The 25,821-nt window shown below is 36.1% G+C and overlaps 2 protein-coding genes across 2 annotated transcripts in view; one reads left to right on the top strand and one right to left on the bottom strand.

Moving 5' to 3' along the window:
• The window catches only part of LOC142335880 (uncharacterized), a 42,269-nt gene extending 31,119 nt beyond the window's left edge, over positions 1–11,150 (bottom strand). Inside the window, exons 1-8 of the mRNA XM_075384227.1 lie at positions 10,884–11,150; positions 9,993–10,210; positions 9,303–9,473; positions 8,614–8,799; positions 8,043–8,246; positions 7,092–7,552; positions 6,544–6,663; positions 5,762–6,002 (exon numbers count right to left, since the gene is read on the bottom strand). Coding sequence (XP_075240342.1) covers positions 5,762–6,002; positions 6,544–6,663; positions 7,092–7,552; positions 8,043–8,246; positions 8,614–8,799; positions 9,303–9,473; positions 9,993–10,210; positions 10,884–11,134 — 1,852 coding nt within the window. The 5' untranslated portion in view covers positions 11,135–11,150. The remainder of the gene's footprint in view (positions 1–5,761; positions 6,003–6,543; positions 6,664–7,091; positions 7,553–8,042; positions 8,247–8,613; positions 8,800–9,302; positions 9,474–9,992; positions 10,211–10,883) is intronic.
• A 2,248-nt stretch (positions 11,151–13,398) lies between these two features.
• On the top strand, positions 13,399–24,984 carry LOC142335879 (uncharacterized). Its single transcript, XM_075384226.1, has 6 exons — positions 13,399–14,183; positions 16,769–17,171; positions 20,575–20,662; positions 20,735–20,832; positions 21,205–21,995; positions 24,408–24,984. Exons 1-6 carry the CDS (start codon positions 13,770–13,772, stop codon positions 24,870–24,872), a joined length of 2,259 nt encoding a protein of 752 aa, XP_075240341.1. The 5' UTR covers positions 13,399–13,769; the 3' UTR covers positions 24,873–24,984.
• The last annotated feature ends 837 nt before the right edge of the window (positions 24,985–25,821 follow it).

Below are 25,821 nucleotides of genomic sequence, written 5' to 3'. Positions count from 1 at the left end.
CAAAGCAAGATGCGATTTGCGTTGGCCAGTCAAAAGATGACTCCGAGGTTTATTATGTTCCTTCCACCTTAGTAGGCACTTTTAAACCACCTGTCCAATTTTCTTTGTCTTGAGCTTTGTAAAAACCGACTGAACATTGAAACAACTTTAATGTATACTAGAGCATATTCAGGACTTTGCAAAAGATTTGCAAAAAAAAACAAATTTTATAGAAATAAGAACTCTTTGTGTACTGTGCACTTCATAGCTGTAACTTCTCAAAGGATCTGCTGTTCAAAAAAGCTGATATTTTCACAATTATCTTGTTGAAGTCATTTCTTGAAGTCAATTATTGATTGCATGGAGATAAATTTTCCGAATCATAGAATTTACTTTTAACAAGAATTAACAACAAAAGATTAGAGATTTTAACCATAACTGTGGTAACTATTGCAGCGCGCTAAAATATTCTACAACCATTTTTAAGACTAAATGCATGTAATAGCTGGAAATTTACTGAACTTAGAATTATATTATGTCCCTTTTCTCGAAAACGAAATTCACTGCTTACACCACCCAAGGCAACCACAATTCTATAAAATAGATTAAGTTTCCCGAGTAATTTTCTAAGCAAGTTGTCCATAAATATTTAAAGAGGCAGCATATAAAAATTCTCGCAAAAATTTAGTTTTTTCTTTAACCAACTTCGGGAACTCAAAAATATTCTAATTTGCATAGAAGTGCTTCAAAGCAGCAAACCGGATGGACACAAGGTTAAACCCATAGAAGAGGATCTAATAGGCCACGAACTTCCATTTTTCAGCTGAAAGCTTAAATACAGCTGAGTGTGGTGCAAAGAGATCACTTTTCAAAATATCACGGTGCACAAATATTCGAACCTTCTCGAAAACATGAAGGTGCTGAGTGGTCTAATAGCGCAAAATACTCAACCAAACTTCTTAGAAAAATCAACGAAGCTTTCAAGTATAGTTCTTACAAAAGTTAATGGACGCTTATTACAGATTTCAACACAACATTCTGCCAAACTATAGGGAGGATTCGTTTGATATTGCTTGCTTTTAGAGTTGCTTGTTTTAGCAAATGAAAATAGTGAAACATGACCAATTAACGTCGGGGGAATTGCCCTCAAACGACTGGCAACGGTTGGCTTCGCCAGTACCTAGCTGAAACTGGACTCCCCAAAATGTAGCTAGGTACTTGCGAAGCCAACCGTTGCCAGTCGTTTGAGAGCCACTCCCCCGAATTAATCGATCATGTTTCACTATTTTGATTTGCATAACTCTAAAAGCAAGCAAAATCAAACGAATCCTCCCTGTAGTTTGGTAGCATTTGGTAGAATGTTGTGTTGAAATCTGTAATTGGTCATAAAATAACTTTTCTAAGAACTATAATTAAAAGCTTTGGTGATTTTTCTAGGAAGTTTGGTTGAGTATATTGTAGTAGTTACCTTTTGGGGAGACAGTTAATTGAAGGGGCGTAGGTGACAGCGGTGAAACGATGCGCACAGGGTGGGAATTGGTGTATGAAGTGGGGGGATCTAAGAACCTCCAAAATTTTTGCCTCCAAAACAGTTCTTGGAACAAAAGAAACGAACTAGATTAAATTATGCCTTATTGGAAATCCAAAAAGCGCTGCTATTGATGGGGCTATGACAAAAACCACCATAAAAACTGCCAAAACCAAAAAAAACTAGAAATTTTTGGAAACAAGGATTATCAGAATTGTAAGATATGAACTGGAATAGCTTCAAAAATGCTTCATTAAAGGAGCAATAAGGTTTTTGAGGACGAAAAGTCAAAAGGGTCAGACAAAAAATTGGTTAAAAATTGCTTAAAAAGACCATAGGACTACTATAAATGCTAAATATATTGTTTGAGAGAAATTAAACATAGCAGGTAGATTGCCGGAAAATAGCCGCCGTTGATTCTGACAACCCCGATTGAGACTGAAATAAGAGAAAAAAATGGAAAATGATTTTTGGACGAACATTTTAAAAGTGCAAATCATTTTGATGTCATTTTATTGTTGGACATGTTTCTTAATGAGAGGATACAGAGGCCAGCTGGAATACCAATAAACATTGGGGATGCTGACAAAGATTGATATTGCTTGTTTTTAGAGTTAAGCAAATAAAAATACTGAAACATGACCAATTAACGTCGGGGGGAATTGCTCTCAAACGACCTGCAACGGTTGGCTTTGCCAGTATTTAGCTAAAGCTGGAATCTTGGCGCTGATCTTGAGCATTGCGGAGGGGTGAGGCTGATCTTGGAGGGGGCAGGGCCAAGTGGAGGGGGAGCGCTGCGTCACGGGAGGGGGGTTTAAACTCCTATAACACCATGAATTTATGACTCCTAAACAAGTTCAGTGAATCGCCTACTTAAAAGACTATTAAGCCGTAAGGCCCTTAGCGAATTTAATTCACCTGAGCGTTACTTTTTTATCCCATTTTTGAGGTCGAAAAGTCAAAAAGTTCAGACGAAAAATCGGTAAAAATTGCTTAAAAAGACCACAGGACTATTATAAAACATAGCATGTAGATTGCCAGAAAATAGCCGCCGTTGATTCTGATAACCCCGATTGAGATTAAAATATGAGAAAAAATGGAAAATAGTTTTGGACAAACATTTGTAAAGGCAAATTATTTTGTTGTCATTTTATTGTTGGACATGCTTCTTAATGAGAGGATAAAGAGGCTGGTGTCAATACCAATAAACATTAGAGAATGTTTTTCAGTGTCAAAAAATGTTCCAATTTGGCATGCAATTTCAGATGGGTTCTAAAACTATACTAAATTCAGCTTAATACCAAAATTAGTTAGCAAAGACTTTAATGAACTATGATAACCTAAGTCTCAAAGACTTATTGACCGAGCTTTATCGGTTTATCCCGGCTCTTTTGATTTTGATCTTTTGACTGTGACAGTATTCACCACATTGCGTAATTGAATGCGTGAAAGTTTAAAATCCATTCAGTTGAAACATCGAGTGAAGTGAGTCAGAAGTCAAACGTGAAAATCGTGACTTATGTGAAACAAAAAACGTGACCGAAAGTTAAAGCGAATTTTAAAAAAGGAGACCACCTAAATAATAGCCGTTGAGAAGCTGACGGCAGCTATTAATAAGAACAGATTGCAGGCGGCGGGCAAAAAAAGGCTGTGTGGCTTTATCACGTTTCTATTACGGTTTATTACTTCGATACTCACTCTTTTCAATTGATGTGTAAAAAACACTTTGATAAAAAATTATACAAACTGGGAGTATAAACTAATCCCAATAAGTTGCCGGAAATTAGCTAATTCTCAATGACTTAATTAGCGGGCTTTATCGGCTTATCCCGTCTCTTTTGATTTTGCTCTTTTGACTTTGACGGTTTTCACTATATTGTGTAATTCAATGCAAGAAAGAACTTAAAATCCATTAAGTTGAAAAAGGGAGTGAAGTAAGTCAGAAGCCAACTGTGAAAATCTTGACTTTTGTAAAACTAAAAGCGTGATCAAAAGGTAAAGCGAATATAAAAAAAAGGCAGCGCCCATATAATAGCCGCTGAGAGGCTGACGGCTATTAAAAATAGGAATTTAAATTATCAGAATTTACAGTTACGCCTCAGTTTTAGCCACCAATAAATATCAATTTCAAAAAATTTTGATCCAGTTTCATCTAAGAAATATAGAAGCTTCGTAGAAGTTTTACACCTGTACACTGAAGGTGATCGATGATTACGTCAGATTCGTGAGTACAGAGGATGACTCTACTAAGCATGTATCACCAAAGTGGGTATTAAACTTCAGCGTGATCGCCTTTTTGCGCCCACTTTCAACAAGAGACGAAAGACAACTCTCTTCCAATTCTCTTTCGCTTTAATGAAATTTGACAAGCTAATGCACTGTGACTTAATGACCGGGTTTTATCGGTTTATCCGGTCTCTTTTGATTTTGCTCTTTTGACTTTGACCGTATTCACTATATTGCGTAATTCAATGCAAGAAAGAATTTAAAATCCATTCAGTTGAAACAGGGAGTGAAGTAAGTCAGAAGTCAAAGGTGAAAATCGAGACTTTTGTAAAACTAAAAGCGTGATCAAAAGGTAAAGCGAATATAAAAAAGGGAGCGCCCATATAATAGCCGCTGAGAGGCTGACGACGGCTATTAATAATAGGGATTTAATTTATCAAAATTTAGTTACGCCTCAGTTTTTGCCACCAATAAATATCAATTTCAAAAAATTTCGATCCAGTTTTATCTAAGAAATATAGAAGCTTCGTCGAAGTTTTACACCTGTACACTGAAGGTGATCGATGATTACGTCAGATTCGTGAGTACAGAGGATGACTCTACTAAGCATGTATCACCAAAGTGGGTATTAAACTTCAGCGTGATCGCCTTTTTGCGCCCACTTTCAACAAGAGATGAAAGACAACTCTCTTCCAATTCTCTTTCGCTTTAATGAAATTTGACAAGCTAATGCACTATGACTTAATGAACGGGTTTTATCGGTTTATCCCTTTCTTTTGATTCAGCTCTATTGACCTTGACCGTATTCACCATATTACGTAATACAATACGCGAAAAAATTTAACAATCCATTCCGTTGAAATAGTGAGTGAAGTAGGTCAGAATTCAAGCGTGAAAATCGTGACTTATGTAAAACGAAAAACGTGATCAAAAGTTAAAGCGAATTTAAAAACATAGCAGGACAAGTCATGACGTACAATTCAAAGACTTTTACTTGACTAAACAAAAGACCAGACCTGTAAAGTACTATGAGTGAATTGAGAAAACCATTTCCAAAAAAAACAGATCAATAAAAAAACCAGAAAATCGAAGTTAAAATGCCACTTGTGAAAAACCACCAGCGAGAAAGCTAAATTCGGTTCAAACAAAAAACAAGTCCTAGAATGAACTATGAATGGATTGGGACAAACCATTAAGAAAAAAAACCGATCCAAAAAATGAAAAAAAAAACAGTAGAAATCGAAGCTAAATTGCCGCATGTGAACAAAAAACCACTAGCGAGAAAGCGAATTTTTGTTCAAACACCGTTTGCTCACTCTACTTTAAAATTAGAGTGAAACAATTTTACGCCTCCAAAGCACTCGTTTTTTTGCTCCACTTCCTGTTTCGGCGTGACCAAATCACTACTCCAATTTGACTTCAAAAATCATGAAAATGTGTGAACAAATCTTAAAAAAACATAGCAGGACAAGTCCTGACGTACAATTCAAAGAATTTTCATTGACTAAACAGAAACCAAAACCTAGAACGAACTATGAAGGATTTGGGAAAACCATTTAGAAAAAAATCCGATCCAAAAAAAAGTAAAAATCAAAGTGAAATTGCCGCATGTGAACAAAAAACCACTATCGAGAAACCGAATTTTTGTTCAAACACCTTTTTCTCACTCTACTTTAAAATTAGAGCGAAAAAAATTCACGCCGCAAAACCACTCACTTTTTCGCTCCATTTCCTGTTTCGGCGTGACCAAAGTGACCACTCCAATTTGACTTCAAAAATCATGAAAATGTGTGAACAGATCTTAAAAAAAGACAGCGCCCCAATGCAATTCAAATTCTTTGAACTGTAAAAAGGAGAGCATCTAAATAATAGCCGTTTGAGAGGCTGACGGCAGCTATTAAAAACATAGTACCTCAAAAAATTCAAGCGGAATTCACTTACAATTTTTGAATTGTAAAAAAAGCCACAGTGACCAATGATAGCCTCAATATCGCTTCGCAGCTATTACAAGAAAGGAACGACTCTTACCCATTAGGAGTGATTTGAGGAACTGCGCAATAGGGAACAGCTTGGAACTCTGATCAGTGATGTGCTCCTGCTGTCTCTCTGTGAGACTTCTCAAGTGACTGTTCTGGTGGTGAAGGTCGTTGATCTTGATCATCTGCTCCAGAATGTGCAGCTCCTTTGTTAGAAACTCAGCCTCGTCAGACACCTCCCAAGTTGCCACTTCTCCCCACAGACGAGAGTAGTCCTCCTCCACTTTGGCCATCTTAAATAGACAGCTGGCATCAATTCCAAATTGCCTCTTTTCGTTTAATTATCATCAATGGAAACATAGGTTCCCAATTATGGTAAAATTACGTTATACAGATTGCATAAGAGGTAAAAACCCTAAAATTGATACGAGATTAGATTATTCAAACTTTGCTAACATCGCCATGTTGTCCAACAGAGCTAAACTGTTCTCATTCTTTTTCCGATAGATGCCTCAACAGACATGCATCGGAAATAAGTTTTGCAAATTAGTTAATTATTTTTGCAAATATTTTCATTTTTGCAAATAAGTTAATGCTACTAGTTTAATACTTCTTTATGGTTCCTACTGCCAATACAAACATGATATTCTTAGTGACTTGTTCTCCTGTAGGCACAGGAAACTGTTTCCATGTTTGGTAATATCTACTTTTAAATAAAGTTGTGATCAGTTTTGAATTGAAAGAACTTTAGAGTTAATCCGATCATTACTAAAAGTTTCGTTTAGGTTAGCATGGCCTGTTTCACAGTTTTTAAAGATAGGAAGTTCTCTTTACCTTCTCAATTAAGGTCTGTTTTTTGACGTGAAGATTGTCCATTTTCTGTTTGAAATCTTCTTCTTCAGCCTGCAAGCTCAACATCCTCCTCTCCTGTTCGTCACTCTCACTTGAGAACACCTGAAACAACAACGCCTGAACTTAAATTGGATGATTGACATTACAACTTTTAACTTACAGATTGCTACAATCTTAAATACTGGGACAAAAAAATGTCCCACATTTTGACCAATTCTTGTTTCAGCCTGATCAAAAGACAACGCTCGAAAATCACGCCAAAATGCATGCGCAAACATTTGAACAGTAGGCCATATCATTATTTAACTTCGAATCGTAAATAGACAAAGCGCATATTATTTGCAACCCCCAGACGCAAGTTCTATATTTTTTACAATAATTTACTATGTAATGGCACGTGCTCTGTAAATGGGGGGGGGGGGGTGCAAAACGTACAGGGGTACAGGGAGGGGGGGACAAACGGAAAAGATCCCGAGTTTTTATTGAACTGCAGCCATTGCAGCTATAACCACAAAAATCTAATCACTAACCTGAACCAATTTCTTCATCTGATCCACAAAATGAAGCGACAGCCTGTGCTGCTTTTCCTCACTTTCAATCTGCAACATTGACTTCCTCAGCTGAGCTCTTTGAGTGTGAACACTTTTCAGTTTCTTCACTGTCCGCTGAGCCTCCGCACTAACAATACTCCTCGACCCTCTGTGACTGTTGGCAGTCGCCACCGAAGATAGACGGCGTTCACGTTTCGCTTCGCTATTTTTATCTCCAGCACTAAAAGCCTGATCAATGGCTGAATTGATCTTTTCTTCGGCAGCTTTAAGCTCTTCCCTCAAAGAGTTAATTTGAGAATTTAGTCGTTCATTTTCAGTTTTGAGTGTCTCGATGATGCTCTGGTATTTGCCCACGTGTTCTGTCACATTGATGGTTTCTTTCTTCAGTTGAGATTTGATGCTTTTAGCTCTCAGGGCGTATTTCAGAGTGTTGAAAGTGTCTAAAAATAATTTTGTTACATCCATATTGAAATATTCATACTAAAATTTCCTCCTTGAATACATATTTATTTATGAATTTTACGAGATCACTGATAATCGGTGCTACAAAATGAAACATTAATGACTACGATCGGTCTAATTGTACACGAGGAGGTCAATTTTGCCTTCTTTAAGTTAGCATATGAAAGGGGGGGTTAATTGTCTATTAAGACCACTACAAAGATCTAAAATGAAAAAAAGGAAATCAATTTTGGCGCAGATTTCATTTCAGCTTTAGCATCAAACTGGTGAGAATTACCGGCTTAAATTCTAGAAATTAAGATCACACAAAAATCAAGACGTCAAGCGCGAAAAAGTGGCCCGAAAAGTCAAATAATGGCCAAACAAACAATTGATCGAGCACAAAAGCATTAAAAAGACAAGCAGGAAGTATATAGTGGCTAGAAAATTTGCTTGAGAGCAATTAATGAATAGACAAAAGTCAGAAACCTTCAAAAGTGAGTCTTGATGGAGAAACTGCCGCAATCATGCACGTTTTGCAGTTGGTGCCGAGGCAGTCTTTGAGAATGCGGGTGAGTTGGCTGTTTCTCCATGGTATGTGCATATTCTTCTTGTTCTCAGCCAGGGCATTGATACAGTTTCCCAGAGCCAAAAGACTCCGATTGATGTTGGCACCCTCTCGCATTCTATTCGCTAAAATGAATTCACAAATTACGAAACAGCTTCCCTTTTTTTCTGAGCGTTAATTTGAATATATTTTTTTGATGTTATAGAGAAAAAGTGTCCAAAATTTTTCCGTTCCTCAAAGTTGATTTCCATCTACATTAACAATTTTTCAGGATCATTTTCGTTTGCCCGTTAACGCAGTTCATTTATAATACGACAATCACTCACAAATTATGCTTTTCCAGCTCACTATCATGAAGTATAACAGAACGTTTACAAGCGGGTTGAAAATAACCCATCCCACTGATCTGGAGGACGACTCTAACGAAATAGATCCCTATATTTTATGCTAATTTTATTTCACAGACTCTGCTTAAGCTCTGCTTTTAACTACCTCTGTTAGTGGTAGCAGCTGCCCTCTCCGACCCCGCCAAGTCTATAAGGGACAGTTTGGAGAGGGAGAAGCGGGTCGTGGTGCCAGAGTTGACAGGTCTCTGTCTCAGGTAGACCTGGAAGATGGCGTGACTCCTCGATGACTGCGAGTTTGCATCTGTGGGGTGCTGGGTGCGGTTCTGGTTGCCTAAACATATACGCCAGATTTCTCAACAAAGAATTAACAAAGAATAATTGAAGTTTCAATAAAAAGATGAACATCCAACATTTCGCAAATAACTATTTTTTTTTCAATGATAAAATACTGCTGTTTCACATCCTCGTTATCTAACGTATCTAGCGTTATAAGGAGCCATTATCTAGTAGTTAAAAAACAATTTCCAATTTGCAACAGACTGACATAACAAGAAGTGATGTTATTTTTTCTTTCTCTCGCCAAAACTTTTATAATTTTTCTATTTCATCAGTAAAACTCATAATCAAGAGATCTAGCATATCTAGCGTTATAAGGTGCTATCATCTAGTAGTTAAAACAAGCAGTTTTCAATTTGCCAAAGACTGAAAGAACAACAATTGATGTTATTTTTCTTGTTTCTCTTGTCAAAAGTTATATAATTTTCTACTTCATAAAAACTGAGCTAGCACTATAATAACACCAAAATTTAAATGTTCCTAAAAATGATAACCAACCTGTCAGAAGCATGTCATACAACTCTCGGACAGACTTGGGCGAATGGAAAGTGAGACCAGCTATTGACACTGCACCCTTCTCATTCTCTCTCAGAGGAAGGGGTCTGCTGGGACCAGAGGGTCCAAAGAGATCCCGAATAGTCTCATTGTAGATCTCCATGTACGAGACACCTAGAAGAAACAAACTTGAATTTATGACATAACCTCGTTCTTACTTGACCAAAGTGGGGAGAATCGAAACATATATTTCATATCTGGAAAACTGAAATGAACTGTTGAAAATTGATTTGTTAAACTGGTGATCTGCTGTTTTATAAACCTAATCATGGTAACCAAGTTAATTATTAATTCAAAATTACCACCTCGTTTCTAATTTTACTTGTAATCTAACTGGACAAGTTTTCTGACATTAATAATGGCCTTATCTGTTCTTAATATTTTTTAAAAAAATCATTTGCAGGCATATCTAGAGACTGTAAATAAAATAAGCTTTTGCATGGTAGCTCGCTCAATTGTGAAGAGTAATTTTCTGTCAGAATTTCTGATTTGTGAGCCCAAGAAAAATAGAATGATAAAATTGAAAGGTCTCAAGGGAACCCTGTAGTCAGGGTATCTATCTCAATCGTGAGTTCAATGAACGATGAGCTCAGGATTCCACCTAAACATTTTTCGAAAATCCAGCTTACTAACCCAATTCAAAAACAGTGTCCTCTCGTTCCTCCATAAGTCTGAACAGTTCCACCATCGTCTGGTAAATCACACCCGGCTGGTCCACAGAACCCAACATGGTATGGGTTTTACCCGCTCCCGTGGCTCCATACGCAAACACTGACCCGTTGTACCCGTCAACTACAGACTTGACCACGTCTAGCGAACTGGCCTCGAACACTTCCTGTTGAGTACTGAATCTAAATTGAAATTGAGTACTGAATCATTTAACTCCGTCTTATTTAAACCCAGTGTAAATTCCAAATTAGTCGTATTTGAAGACCTTGTAGACAAAAACTCAAAGGACGCAGATTCGAGAAACAAATCGATTAATTGCGCAATAAGCAAAAACATTAAATCCTGACTAATATTTCAAACAAGCGTGATGTTTGAGCTGAAAAATTACAAAAAATCAGTTCTCAAAAGTCACTTATATACTTTGATTTCTCCGATTGCATTCAAATATCTCCACATGATATTTTTGTTAATTGATAAGAATAAGTCTGACAAGCTGTGTTGATCTCATTAAAAACTTTTAATAGATCAGAAACAAAATTAGTTAAATGATAACGCCAATAAAAATTCAGACTGTCAATGCCTTTAAAAAGTAACAACGCTGATTGGATCCTATAATATCCGGTTCATTTAGAAAAATTCCGATAAAATGAATGCTGTTTTTTCTACTTTCCTCGACTGCATTTTAATTTTAAACGTCTTTAAATGGTAATTACGTTTCTTTTTTGGGTTAGTAAGGTTTAAGCTTGACAACTAGCATTGCTCTCATGAAAAAAAGTGAATTGACCAGAAACGCAACAATCTTGGTAAACACAGCAAGATAAAATTTCCGATCTCTGGCTCCATAACTCAACTTACTGTGTCAAAACGGAGTCAAACACACATTTGAAATCCTTCGCCTTTCTTTTCGTCATGTCTCTGAACTTGACCTTCTGCCCGTGAAAATAAGTGGGCGCATTTTCAATTTTGGGGTCGAAAACAAGAACTTGTTCGTCTACTGCACTAATCAGCGGGACTTCAGTGGAGTCTGCGGATGACTTGCACTCCCTTGAGTTTTCGGGACGCACACGCACAATAACGCGCATGCTCTCGCCTTTTGACTCAGGCATGCTTAACTGAAAAAAAAACTTGGGTGGTTAGTTCATACAGGTAGCAATAACTTTGGATCGTTTCCATTTCTGCCCCACCCCTGTAAGTTATGAAGAACACAGCCCACTCCCACACACACACTTTTAAGAGCACGCACCACGTGTTCCATTTCACAATATATCATGCACAAAAATTGGAGATGCAAATAATAAGAGCAACTAATAGTTTCTAAAAAATCAAAACCGTCCGCATTTCTCAATCTATCAGCCGTGACCACGTTCCGGGGTTCATAAATTTAAAACCATTACTTTCTTATTACCTTCACATTACTATAATAAGCGTTATTAATAACATTCTTCAAAAGAATCGCTATATCAGAATACAATTTGATAAATTTACTCTGCTTTTAGGTTCAAAAAAAGGTTGTAGTCCATGAATTTTCATCAGCAAAAGCGGTTAAACAACTCGAACTTTAAAGAGCTTTCGTTTGTTTCAAATTACATTAAGTCTATTTATATTACTATTTCCATTAACCATTATCCTCCAGGTATAGTGAATTGTTTTAACGGCCGAAGTTATATACGGAATTCATATACTCAGAAAAGAATTCAATTAGTTTCTTGTATTTTTTGGACTATCTATAACAATACAGCAGTGTTTGTTTATATATCTTACCACGGAAAAAAAAGAAAATATTGTCCAGTCTTTCAAAATCAATCAATCGACCTACAAATAAATAGTTTTGTCAATAATTAACTTTTTGAACTGTGGAGAAAACCAAGCTGATCAAAGAACTTTCATCTATGGCACCCAGATTCTAATGACAACATTTTTAAGGTGTTTCGTGGATTATTTTATTTCTTAACAAAGAATAAAGGGAAAATTCTCCAAGATAAAGTCAATGTATCTAGCCTTGATAACGCGACTATTTTCCTATGCTGATGAAACAGACAGACAGACATACCGGATATCAAAATTTTAGGGAAATTTGGATTGAAAAAAGGAAATGGAGAAAAGAAAGAAACAAGGGAAGGGAGGGAGGAAAAGGGAAGAAGAGGAAGGGAAGCGGAAAGGGAAGAAAAAGGAAGAAAAAATTTCAATAAATGTTATTTCATAGTTAGGGCACGCACTGTGCGGATCAGTTCGTCCCGTACTAAGTCCACTCCAAGTCTGTTTTTTATTTGCCTTAATTCCTCTTCTTGTTCCCAGCCAAAATAGTCCTCAAAACTTTACAACAATTAACCAGACAAAATAGTTCTAAACTGACGCAAGATTCTTTCTTAGTTCTGAAAATCAATAAAAATTATATGTGCTACCTATAGTTGCGCTCACTTTTTTGCAGGTAAAATATTGGAAACCTTTTAGCGAGATTGATACTCTTTTCCAAAAAGAAAATTCAGCAATATGAACTTATAGACTGTTTTATGCTTACACAAACCCAACCATTGGTCATCTACTTCAATTTCTAGGAATTGCGATATGGCTGCAAAAGCCTGCATTAAAATTATGAAAAACAACATTTTATATCACTCAAACTCAAAAAGTCAAAAGATGTAAAGTCGATTGAAAAAATGGTCTAGCAAAAATTTGCATGCATTAGGCACACACGTCTACAACTTCCTCGCTTGAGAGCAATTGAAGATGCATTTCTTGAACAATCCAGAAATAGAGCCAATTTGGACCAGTTTTACTGCCAACAGAGATTAGGTAGATCTGTACAACGGGGGATAAAATTTTTGTTACCAAAACCTTTGTAGAAAATCCAACAAAAATAAGAACCGCCCGGTTTAAAGTTTTTTTGATTTGGATATTATTTCAGACCGTCCATACTTGATTACATAGTACGATTAAACCAAAGAAATCAAATGATCCTTGTTTAATGGAAAATGTGAATATAAAACAATAAAAGTTTTATGATGTGAAAACTTTAATGGAAAGACACTTTATTCCAGAAAATTAATGAGTGGAGCTGGATTTGAGTATACTTTATGCTCGCATTTATTTCATAAAACTTTGTTTATCATCCTTTGTTTGTTTCATCCTTTTAGTAAAACATAATAAATCAGAGTCTGCTATTTGGTTTTAGCTTTGAACTTAATTTTCATTCCGTTAAAATACCATTACAACCATTTTCGATGACAGTGAAACGTTTTTTATTGATCTAATCGGTAAAAAATTTTTTGGCTCCACTGAAAAATAGTTTGCTTATGATACACATTTAATTCGAAAGACCAATGACAAGCTTCTGCTCATCACGTCATAATGAGTCATAAGAAAAGCTTCTATAAGAAAAACTAACAATTCAAATACCAAAACTCAATGAAAATAAACTCATAACCTACTTAGCTTCGTTTTCACCATTACTCAATTGTGCGCTTATATAATTCAATTGTATTATAGAACTACTGAAATTTATGCCGTAACGATATTAAACAGCCTCAATTCGAGTCAGATTTCTAAATATGTCAACTTTGCATCTTTACGAACACAGGTTATTGAAACCATTTCAAATCAAACAGAAATACAATACGCGGCCACATAATTGCCAAGTTAATGTACATACTAGCATAGCATAATAGTTCTTTATCAAATAGCGTTCATTTAACTACTTTGAATACCAATCCATTGTTATTACGTCATACAATTTCAATCAAAATGTCGGACGTGTCAGATGTGAAATCATATTTGGAACACGCGGAAGAAGAACATGAAAAAATCTTTCAAAAATCACCAGAAGACTTGCTTAAATCCTTGATAGCAGAGGAATCCCAAACAGATCCTTGCGTAATAGTTGTGGGATCCCAAATCAACTCGGAATCCGGACTACCTTCCCCTTTGCAGTTCAGTTCAGCATTGATCAAATCGGTCGTTGGATCATCAGCAGATGCTATTTTGTCGAAAGACGACCTAGCCGAGCTCCTGCGCGTGATATCGTGCCACAGTTTGATTCTTCAGAAAGCTTGCAAGTTGCTTGGGGATGAAATTCTGACAAGTTTGGATGTTTTCTTGGAGGGAATTTTCACCCCTGTTCACTTTTACCTTGCAAAGGCTATCAAGAAAGGCCACATAGTAAGTCAAAGTTGGAAAATATTAGTAACTGTGAGAACTGGAAATTCATTAACTTGATACAAGAAAATATTTTGATATCGTTGCATGAATTAAAGGGCCGTCAGCATGTGAAAATTGTCAGCGCTGAAGCTGTAAAGACAAACTGCCAATAGCAACTCCAATCCTCCAAAGAAATGGGAGTTAGGAACTTTATACTGTCCCTAGTTTTTGTGTTGGCTTAACACATACTAGGGACAGTATAATGTTACAGTATACTGGTCGACAGATATTTTTCGGTAGAGATATAAAAGGGGCAGCATTATAACTCCTCCGTCCTCTTTTTCACATTTCAAATAAAGCTTTAAGTACCTATATTACAAAAATTTGATAAATAATTATTAAAAATTGATAATTTACGAAATTTAATTGATCACTAGCAGATAGAGTAATTGTTTAAAAATGCTTGATTTATTTTAGGGTTAGCAGCTTTATGCTAAACAGGATTTTTTATGCAGTCAATTTTGGCCTATGTTTTCCGATGAGATTAAAGAGTGAAGTGGTATGGTACCATTGAAAAGTTTTAAAAAACCTGAATCAAACCCTGACAATCTTTTCAGTTTTTCATCTACGAGGATAAAATCAGGTTTTTTTCACACATTTTTCTATAATTGCTTCCCGAAACTAAAGCACAATTTCTTCAACGATATTTGTCATATCTGGCAGTACAGAAACACCTAAAGTGATCAGCCAAAATGCGCAACTCCCGGTTTGAAGGGAAAATTAGTTGACATATAAGATTCGGAAGAGTTAACAGAGTCAACTGCTTTTTTTAAGAGTGAACTGCTTTTTTTAAAAACAATTTCTAAAAAATTCCAATTCTTTTTAAACGTAAAACATAGCTGGGAGGTTGCCAGAAAACAGAAAATAGCCGCAACAGATTTGTAGATCTGCCGTCTCAAAAAGATAGTAAAAGAAACAGACCAAAAGGATCTTTAAATGCTGATGTACTATTTCAAATAAGAATCTGCTGCTTCTATTAGCTGCTCTCAAATAAACTTCAATTAGAGTGAAACTTACTCACTTAACCTCATCTATTCGAAGTAAAGTAAAGAAACGTCGATTTCAGTTTGAGGAAGTCATTATTGCGAGTGAGGTAAGTCACGTGGCACAAAAAAAACTTAATCACGCCAATGAACAAAAAAACTCTCCACAAAGATTGATAAACAACTTCACGCACGCAATTCAATGAAAATTGCATGAACGAATGGACAAAAAGAAGAATTGAAGTTATTGCGACAACATATGTTTGTTGTAAAAATCTTGACGAAAAAAAAAAATCATTTGTGAACATGAGTTGTAGGTGTTAATTTTCACTCACAGCTTCCATGTAAAACAATAAAAATAGGGCAAAACAGCAGGAAAAAGTGCGCGCTGAGTAACTTTGTTTCAAAAATTTTGCATTATAAATAGCCAAAAGTTTCCGGCTATTTTTACCGCAAAAAATGAAGAATTTAGCTGCTGCTTTCTAACTTTTTCCAAATTAAATTTACCAGGAACCATGGTATTGACAGTTATCATCTGCAACTGGTCATTACAAAACAAACTAATTTTGAACATTGATAAAATGGAAATTTCCTTTTAAAGTGACTTTTTCTTGAGTTAACTATTCCAGAAGAATATACCAAACATAACAGATTAACTTCTGGTGAATTGCTCTCAAACGACCGGCAAGCGGTTGGCTCCAGTACCTATCGACGGTTTACTGAGGCTAGCTTAATTGAAGGGGCGTGAGGTGATGAGGCGGGGATACACCGGGGGTGGGGCAACAGTGGGTCGGGGGGTGGTTGGCTGCACGGGGCCCTTACCGCCCGAACGATGTGCAGGGACGGGGATTGGGGGCGTGTGAAGTGAGGAGGCTGATTTGCTCACGTGGGGTTGTTGGGGGGATGGGTGCCGTTGACTGCATTAACGATGACTGATATTAAAAAGTCAGGAAAAAGTTAATTTAGAATTACTTTAGCTTTGAGTCAGGTAAAAATAACAACCTGAACTTAGTGAAATAATTAAAAACTCAAAACGTGAAAAGTGTGAAGAAAAATAAAGAAAAAACATCAGGTCAACTCATGAACAATAATTCGAAGAATTTCCATTGAAAAACAAGACCTCGAAATGACTGAGAATGGACTTTAGAAACCATTTTAAAAAGCAGTCCACTCTCAAAATGGAGGATCAAAAGTCTAAAAGGCCAGACGAAAAATCGCATAAAGATCACAGGACTAATATAATTGCTATAGTTGCTTTCAGACTTCGTTTGAAAACAACTAAACATGGACCAAGTCACTGTTGACAGTTGTGAGCTGATAATATTCAATAAGATTCTTAGCCTCTCAGTTTGTAAGTTCTGAAATCCAGCTATTAAGAAAAGAAATTTCTTATCGTTTTTCGGTTTGACTATAGACTGTTTCGAAGTTAGGCTTTCTCTTTCTCATGAGCCAAACAGGTAACTAGAATCTAACAATCAAGGCACCGAGAAAAAAACGCAAAAAAGTGTTCTTTGTACTGCGATTCAGTTACAAACTGCAAACTAACGGTCAATTTATGTTTAGGTCATCTCCGCCCAGTATGACAACCTGATAGAGAAAGCATACCATCAACTCCATGGAAAATTTCCCAATATTTTGCACAAGGTTGAAGATTTCTCCCTGCAGCAATCGCTCTCTAAACGCACCGGCCAGGGTTTGTTGATCAAATTTGGAGGAAGAATTGACAAAGACAGCAAAGACCCTCATAAGAGGTATTCAAGTATTAAACAGTACCTGGACACGTTGGGAAATGGCATACCCAAAGCGAAACAGAACCTAATTCAACATTATTTGAAGACTATGGATGTAATTGTTATTGGCTACAATGGATCACATGATGAGTTTACGTTAGGGCCTTTACTGACACATACAGAGACGGAAAAGTCAGCATTGTGGATATTTGATGATCCCACAAGCATTGAAACAGGTTCGAAACCAAAATCATTCTTCTTTGATGTCTTGAATCGTACATATTTGTGACTGAAGTTCTGAAGTTAAATAGTCCATTGTATCTGACAACTATTCAGTATATTATAATGCTTTATTTAGGATAAAAACAAAATATTTAGTATAAAAACCAAATGCATATTATAATGCTTTTTGTTTTTTTATTTGTGCAGTTGTGTGAATGAACGGCAAAATCACGAAAATTATTCTTCTTAGCCAGCAAAATAAGTTTTTATCTTGTTCAGTACTAATAGTAATAATTTGATCCCAAAATATCACGAAATTTAGTGGATAGTTGAGTAGGTTCTTGATGCAATTTTAAAAATGCGATTTTTTTAACTGCGATTTTAAAAATGCTATTCATAGACTTACAGAGAAAACTACAATCAAGCCGCTTCATAAGCACTGCTGATACTATTAGTTAAAAAAACTAGTTAGTTAAAAAAATCCCATTAAAAAGACCACGGGACTAATACAATTAACAGCTACAAACTTCTTCGTTTGAGAGCAATTAAGCAGTAAATTGCAATATCGGCATAAAAGAATCTTTTTTTTTAATCTCAAACATGTAAATTCGAATAACCCCAAGGTTAAAGTTACATGTTGTAATATTCTAAATCAAACATACTGCATCTTTCCCTTGAATAACTAAACATAATAACAATAAAAAACTAAGGTTCAGTATCTAGTTCTCGTGAATTATTTAGTTATCTAGTTCTCGTTATCGTGAATAAACTTTTAAAGCTTTCAATTTTTTTGTCCATTGGAACTCGTTCGTGTCCTTTTTTGCATCTCTTCCTTTAATTCTTTCTTAAACTTTTTCTTTGATTTTTCCTTTCTAAGAGCTCTTGGAAGTTTATTCCATTTCCGAACAAAGTTTCTTATAATTGAATTCTGACTCCATTTTCATTTACATTTTTTGTGAGAGAAAAATCATTTGTACGATTATTAACTTTAATTTCAACGTCTCCGATTATTCTGAATTTTCTTTGGTCTTATGTTTGTTTGTTTGACAATATCGAAAAGTCTATTTAATGAAGTTTTGCTATTTGAATTTCTGCGGGAAGTATTTTATTTTCAAGAAGTAGTTTATGAGCACTGTCATATTTTGTTCGAAAAAAGCAAAATTTTATGCCCCATCTAATTTGTTTGTTTATTCTGTCAATTGAGTAGGACGGCAAACTTTGAAAAAATATTGCACTAAATTCTAAATGCGATAAAAACAAGTGATCTAAAGAGATTTATTCGAGCCTTTAAGGGTATTTGCTTGCGTACCAAATAAATTGATCTGATAGCTAAAGCCGTTTTACTGATCACATTATTAAGTTGTTTTTGGTAGGTCAACTCTTTGTCAAGAATAACACCAAGGTATCTGCATTCATCTATTGGTTTCAATGAATGACTTTTAAACTCAACGCAATTGACAGTTGGTAACTTTTCATTTTTGAAAACCAGTATTTCTGTTTTCCCTTCATTTAGAGTTAACTTCTTTTGTTTCATATATTGTTCAGTTTCCATCAATATCTTTTTAGCCTTTGCTTTTAAACACTGTTCATTTTTTTCATGACATAAAATTGCTGTCATCTGCAAATTGTAAAACATTCGAACTTTTCTCTATTTCCTCACCGAAGTCATTTACATAAAGTATGAATACTAGTGGTCCTAGTACAGTACCTTGTGGAACGCCATGATTAATAATTGTCCAGTCGGATTCAACTATTCCGTTTCTGACACACTGTTTCCTGTTATTTAGAAACGAATTCAATAAGACACTTGCGTTTTCTCCAAAACCATATTTTCCAATTTTTTGAATGAAAATGTCCAAGGATATTGAGTCGCTAAATCCAAAAGGATTGTTAAGACTATATTTTTTCCTTCAACATAATGATTTATTTTCTCTGTCAGTGCAATTATTGTATTAAGACACGACTTGTTTTTGGAATCCAAATTGATTTTTTTAATTATTTTATTCATATCTAAATGTTCCGACATTTGCTCCAAGAGAGGTCTTTCAAAAATTTTTTCCAATGTTGGAGTGACCGAAATTGGTCGATAGTTTTCAGGGTTATGCCTGTCGTATTTCTTATAGATGGGAGTGACATAGGCTCCTTTTAAAATTTCAGGAAATGTGTTTGCGTTTATACTCATTAATAGCAAACTATAAATGGGTTCCAATGGACAACTTACAATCTTTCAGTGCCCAGGATGATATTTACCCTGGTCCAGCTGATTTTTGTGTTGGTAGTTTGTCAATAACTTTGTATAGTTTTCTTCTGGTTACCGGCCTGAAATTGAATTCATTTCCCTTAAAAATAAAAGAAGGCAACTTAGGAGCAATTATTTCGCCCTTATCAAGTCCAAGACGGGCAAAACAATTATTCAAACAGTTAGCAATGCTTTTTTCATCCGATATTACGTTATGGCCCTCTTTCAGCTTTGTAATTTTTTCTGTCTATTTATTTGAGTTAATTTTGTTCTTGATAAATTTCCATTGTTCTTTTGAAGTTGGAAGATTCTCGAAAAATTGTTTTGTATAATCGTTAGATGCTTTACGTATTTTTCTATTAACATTGTTTCTAAGTACTTTATAACTGTTAAAGAGCTCTTGATTAGGATCTTTTTTCCATTCATTGAATACACGATGCTTTTCATTAATGAGACTACGCAGTTTTTTTGATAGCCATTGTTTGTGCTTCTTTTTCACTTCTATTTTTTTTCAAAGGTGCGTGAATATTTAATACGTTTCGGAAAATTTCTTAAAAATTTATTAAAAATTTCATTTGCTCCAATGTTTTTGTACATTAGTGACCAGTCTTGCAATGCAATATCACGGTTAAACTTACTTCTTGTGTATCTCCTTTTATCTCGCATTAAATATTCCGTCTTTTGCTGCTTCCATTCTAATTTCAATGATGATTGATATACAATCGTGAAATGACCATTTTCAAGTATTGACTCTATAATATCTGTTTCGAATATTTGATTTTTAGAAAAAAAGCAGTGGTCGATTAAAGAAAATTTTTCTCCATTTGTTCATGTTGCTTTTTTTGTGTTCACGTACTGAAGCCCGTGTTCATGTTGCTTTTTTTGTGTTCACGTACTGAAGCCCGTTATCTGCAATGAAGTTGTTTAGTTTCGAGTGATTAAACAAACAAAATATGCAGATCATGAAAAAATTCATAACAATTATGCTCGGGAAGGACTTGTGGTTTGCTTGTATTCAAACTCTAGGGTTAAATTAAAAAAAGCTGTGGGCAAACCTCGTGGGAGAACTCCGAACTCGGGCATAAACAAAAAAACCTTAGAAAACCCTTCATCCCTCCCTCCTGATCAATGGTAAGCGCATGATCATGATTGCGTACAGTATTTAATTGTATGTTTAGATATAACCGAGCGTCAACGACTGGAAAAATTCAAGATGACAATGTTGACTTCAATTCATAAAGGGACGGCAATAGCTGATATTCACAGGTAATTCAATTTCCACAACGATCAAATTCTTTTAAGATTTGTCTAAAGAAGTGTTACCGTTTTGAGTTTTAGGGGCAAAGAAATTCTGTTCATGTGGAATTTCTTGCTGTCTAGAAAGTGCTTCATTCTCAAAAAAACATGTATGAGCACCATGTTTGCAACTCTCAATGGTGAGATAAGGTTTTACTTTAGTACTCATATCAATTATGTTGTATTCGGGTAGTTTCCATTATTGAACTCCCTACTCCGTTACGAAAGGTGTCAATTCTCGGTGAAGTATTTTGTATGTTAATGTAGTACGAGCACTTCAGCTCACAAATAATATGCACTCGCCAAACTGGGGTTCACAAATGTAAACAATCTTCTTTTCAGTAACAGGTTTACAGTTCTGGGCGGATTGAAAAACGCCCAACTTAGAAATACAAATACAACCCCCTCCCCCACAGAAATTTTTTAATATCTGGGTATTATTTAATGGGCCAGTACAGGTTTTAGCCAACTTAGCTGTGGAGTTACAGAGAGCTATACCTAGACTGTTTCAGGTGCCAACAGTTACACGAAACATACATACGTTCCAAAACAAAATGCATCTAGAAAATTTGCAGACTGGAAGAAAAATCATTTCCTATTCAGTTTGTTTCTCTCAACTGAAAATCAGGAACGCTGCAAAGATATTGCCTCACATTTCTCACAAATTGATAGTCCCGAATCTTCATTATGCGCTGCGGAAGCTCTATTAGAACTGGGAAAATTTTGCATAGCCGACGGAATAAATACACCACCAAACATTTTAGAATTTGCCAAAGACAGTCTTCAGAAATCTCGCGACCTCTACACAGACCTCAATAACGTTTGCGGTAAAAATGAATGCAATGTTGAACTAATCAAAGTTCAAATATGCCAAAGGGACTATAGGGACGCCATGCAAAAGTTGGACGAAATTGAGAAACTTTTGGAGAAGTCAGAAAATTATGAGGGCATAAAAAGACACCTAATTCAGGTATTCATTGAGAAGGGATTACTTTATGGCATGACAAATGATCCAAAAGTTAGCAGGAGAAACAAATCATTGAACCTTCTGAAAACTGCCTTATTCTACGCAAAGCGACTTGATGATTCGATGCTTATTTCATTCTGCTTGCAACTCATGGCGGCATCTTTGCACATGTCAGCTAAGACAATTGAAGCCTTGAATGATGCTAAACAGCACCTTGAAGAAGCTATACAACTTTCTCAAATGGGTGGAACTTCGACAATGAAGACACAACAACATACATTGATGGCGCTGGTTTCACTACATGCCATGAAGTTAAGTGACGAGCCAGCGAATCAGGTAAATGAGAACAACTGACTTCTTCCCATTCTAATCCCAACGTAAAAATTATAGCCTCCTCGGTTTTTTGGATTGTAAAATGGTCTATGAGGGAGAATTGTAATTCTATGATAATTAGAGGGGTTTAGGATAAACCACTAAGCTGCGGGGCTACACTAAAAGAGGACAATTAAAAGAAAGCCCCTCCCCTATAAGGGTAGTCGGCCAATACGGGGGCAGCAAGTCATCTCCTACAAATCCTGATAGTAGACAAAAAATAAAGCATCAGATGCGAAATTAGAGCATCAGAATTATAATCAAAATAGAAAAGATAAATAGCAATCAAAATATAATGTGTAGTGATTTTGAATCAGGATTAAAAAAATATAGAAACATTTTGGACAACAGCCTCCCTTCCTCTACAATGGTGCCTATTCGCGATTCCACTGCAGGGCGCCAGCGCATGGAGCGCGCGCCACGGAGGCAGAGTATGGAGCTACGCAAGAGAGCGAAATAATTTTGTCCTTACGTAGGTGATTGCGTTCGAATATGTCTCTTCTTTCTTATCGCTGATCCTGGAAGCCAATCTCTGTATGGTTTTTGATAATAACGGACCAGCTCTTCCTGTACTTAAGATTAACGGACAGAAGGTGGCTTTCTCGACTTCGATTATACTTTGCTCGTATTTCAACTTCTTGATGGACTCGTGACATTTGTATGAACCCGGTATGCTTCTTGGGCAATTGTTAGCATACCGGTTAAACACTTTCACATCAAAGAACGTTCTAATGAAAAGCGGGGCTACAATGGTGAAAAAACAGAATAACTGAAATTTGGAGCATATCGCATTTTGTATGAAAAACTTAAATACAACCGTTTTTACTAGATAATCAAGAAGAAAACCCTTTGACAGTACTCAATCGTCGAAGAGCATCAAATACAAAATAATGATAACTTCAGAGGAATGAGAGCGGACATACAAGTCACGATTTTAAATCCAGATTTGTATTGAATTTATAAGCAGATTTAAAACAACAAGCTCGCCTATATTATGGCTCCAATGGAGGTTAGAGAACACAACGCCGACGTGTGGATCGCACGCAACGGAGGCAGACTACAGGGCTACACAAAAGCACGCAGCTAACTTTTGCACTGAAGTATGTAATCACGTCAGAATAAAAGACCTCTTTCTTCTCGGTGATTCTTGCTGCCAACATTTTTATGGTTTTCGACTTTCACAGACGAACTCCGGCTATTCAGAAGATCCACGGACAGAAGGTGGCCTCCTCCAATTATCCTCTTTTCATACTGCAATTTTTTCCAGCACCATTTACGGGCAACTCTTAATGAACGGGTCAAATAATTTCACATCAAAAAAGCTTTGTCATCTAATTGCTCAACGTTAACAGTTGACACTTCTGATCGTTAACGTTTCTCCTTGCAAAGTCTGGAAACAGGGGCTCCACCTCGACATCACATAGCTCATTAAGTTGCCAAATGAGTCGCGTATATCGTTGCGCCTGATGTGGGTACAGCCACATTGTGGACAATTTAATACATGAGCAACTTTAAGTTTCTCCACATACACACGTTGATGGTACTTTCACAGGTTCACAGCTGTATCTGATGGCAACTCCATCTCGAATTAAATCCAAAGGGCGGGAGCGCATGCAACCAGAACGATGCTACTTTTTCCTTTGCGAAATCTAAAAAATTTTTTTTTCAATGAGACTCACCATCCTGTAACTGCTCTTGTTCTGAATTTCTCAAGGATCTGATCTTGTATAACAACTACGTTCTCAGCACTAAACTCATACAAGGGTTTACACAGTTGAATAGATCTTAGATATCTCTCGCCCTGTCTTAAGGAAGTAACGGATTCAAGTCCCCTTCTCTCACTTCTATCCTTGCAGTTGAAAAAAGGACGATTCACAAAATGGATGGGATTAACTCATTCTTAACTACATTTTCTACATCTTGAAATAGCCTGTCCGAATGCGAGATTGTTCTCGGAATAGATGGAAGTTGAACTCGTTGTGTTAGACTTAGACATTCTGAGGAGACACCTTACTTCTGAGCAACTTTTCAGAGCAGGAGCAATTAGGTTCTGACTTTTCTCTCATGAACTCGTCGCAGTATTCACTGTAGCCTATCACGGACCTTAGAATTCAATTTCAATCTACGTAAATAGTATTCCAATTCCATGGTCCAACTTAGTTAATTATTTGGTTATTATGTCATAAAAACACACGTACTTAAACCTGCTTTTACCGCAAGTTTAATTTCTTTAAGTTTTATTGCTCTATAAATTAGTCCACCTCTTGCTCTAACAGAATCTTTCGCACATTCTCAGCACCTTAAAAGGATCCTAGAACACTTAGCATGATTGCCTTTCAGGGATTTCATCAATTAATTTATCCATTTTTGTTTTAGCAAGTATTTTTAAGAACAGCAAAGCAGCACTACGCAATTTCCGAGTACGAGCAAGTGCTGGCACCAAAGCCGCACCAGCGCACATCGTTTGATACCTGGACTGGTCTTGCAACAACTGCAGCTAAATGCGGTTTAGTAGACGAGGCAATAACGTACGTGGAGCTGTTGATGAACACACACGCGACCTCAAACAATTCAGTTTATCTGCATTTAAAACAAATGCACGCCATTAATACTCTACTCGCTCATCACAACGATTCACCAATTGACACAGCGAAGTGGTTCTCAAATTTATTATTTGTTACAAATAATCTACAAAATGAAAAAATCACGATGTCCGAAGTGGAAAGACAAAAACTGAACGCAGAAATTGAGCAAACAATTTGCTTAGCGAAAAAATTGTCGCCTTTTGTACATTTAGCAGACGAGATGGAGGCAATCAGTTCAGCACAAACGACCAAATGATGACAACTTTATTTAGCTTTTGTTTTTATCTGTCATATTGATGCGTATTTTAGCATTAATTAAGCTTCAATTTGATATGAAGCGATCTTACATTCATTCAACGCGCTGAGGATTTTTATTTTCTACGCAGCAAAACTCAAGGCTTTCTACACGTGTTTTCGGAGCAGTTTCTCACTTCATTTGCTGACAGATCCGAAAAAAGATGAGGAAACATTTTGTCAATTCAAATGAATTTTCTGTGAAAAAACGCACGTTTTCGAACTAGGTTTTCACTGTGAGGTTAAGTTAAAATTGATGTCGAATTGAATAAGTTAAAATAAAATGTATTTACATTTATGAAATTTCAATTATAGATCTAAAGTAAATTAAGAAACAATGAAGAATCAGAAGATTTAAGAAATCAAGTATATGAGGGTTCATCGCAGTGCTAAAAAGCATCATGAAATTAAACGAACCTCGGAAATAAATTTTATGTAAATATTTTGATTAAAGAGGGCAAAAGAGGTGTTTTATCCCACATTTTATACCTCTCATACAATACATCTCTTGAATAGGAGGAAAGTTTTTGCCTCAAACAGCTCAGAAATAAAGATATATGCCATCATACAATTCTGGAAAAAGACTGTAAAGATTTAATAGGATTAGATACAGCCATGTTTCTCGAACGTTTTTCTCAAAACCTTACGAACTTTCAGCGTGTTCTTTTAATGAAAACTTTGAAGTAGGTGTTGAATTAGCCTCTTGTTTCACAATAACTTAAAATTAACCTCTTTGCTGGCGTGTAAATCACTTCAGATACTAGTTTCACGAACATCCCTAATGTAGAGTTTGAAGATCTGCCCGGTAGTGTGGACGACGTCAAGGAGTTATTGTTCATCAACACCTGGATGCGGTCCCGATTTCGTTCCAGAATTTTTGAACGGTGAAACGTCAAGTATCTGTTTCCGTC

Source organism: Convolutriloba macropyga, chromosome 3, assembly GCF_964194025.1.
Source record: "Convolutriloba macropyga chromosome 3, txConMacr16.3, whole genome shotgun sequence".
Lineage (NCBI taxonomy): Eukaryota > Metazoa > Xenacoelomorpha > Acoela > Convolutidae > Convolutriloba > Convolutriloba macropyga.
This window is presented reverse-complemented; position numbering and strand designations above follow the sequence as displayed.

What these genes read in the sequence shown, in the direction of transcription:
- LOC142335879 (XM_075384226.1), top strand. Translation starts at nt 13,770, where the DNA reads ATGTCGGACGTGTCAGATGTGAAATCATATTTGGAACACGCGGAAGAA. An exon ending in CATGTTTGCAACTCTCAATG is followed by an intron (nt 20,833 to 21,204) that starts GTGAGATAAGGT and finishes AGACTGTTTCAG; the next exon opens with GTGCCAACAGTTACACGAAA. An exon ending in GTGACGAGCCAGCGAATCAG is followed by an intron (nt 21,996 to 24,407) that starts GTAAATGAGAAC and finishes TTTTTGTTTTAG; the next exon opens with CAAGTATTTTTAAGAACAGC.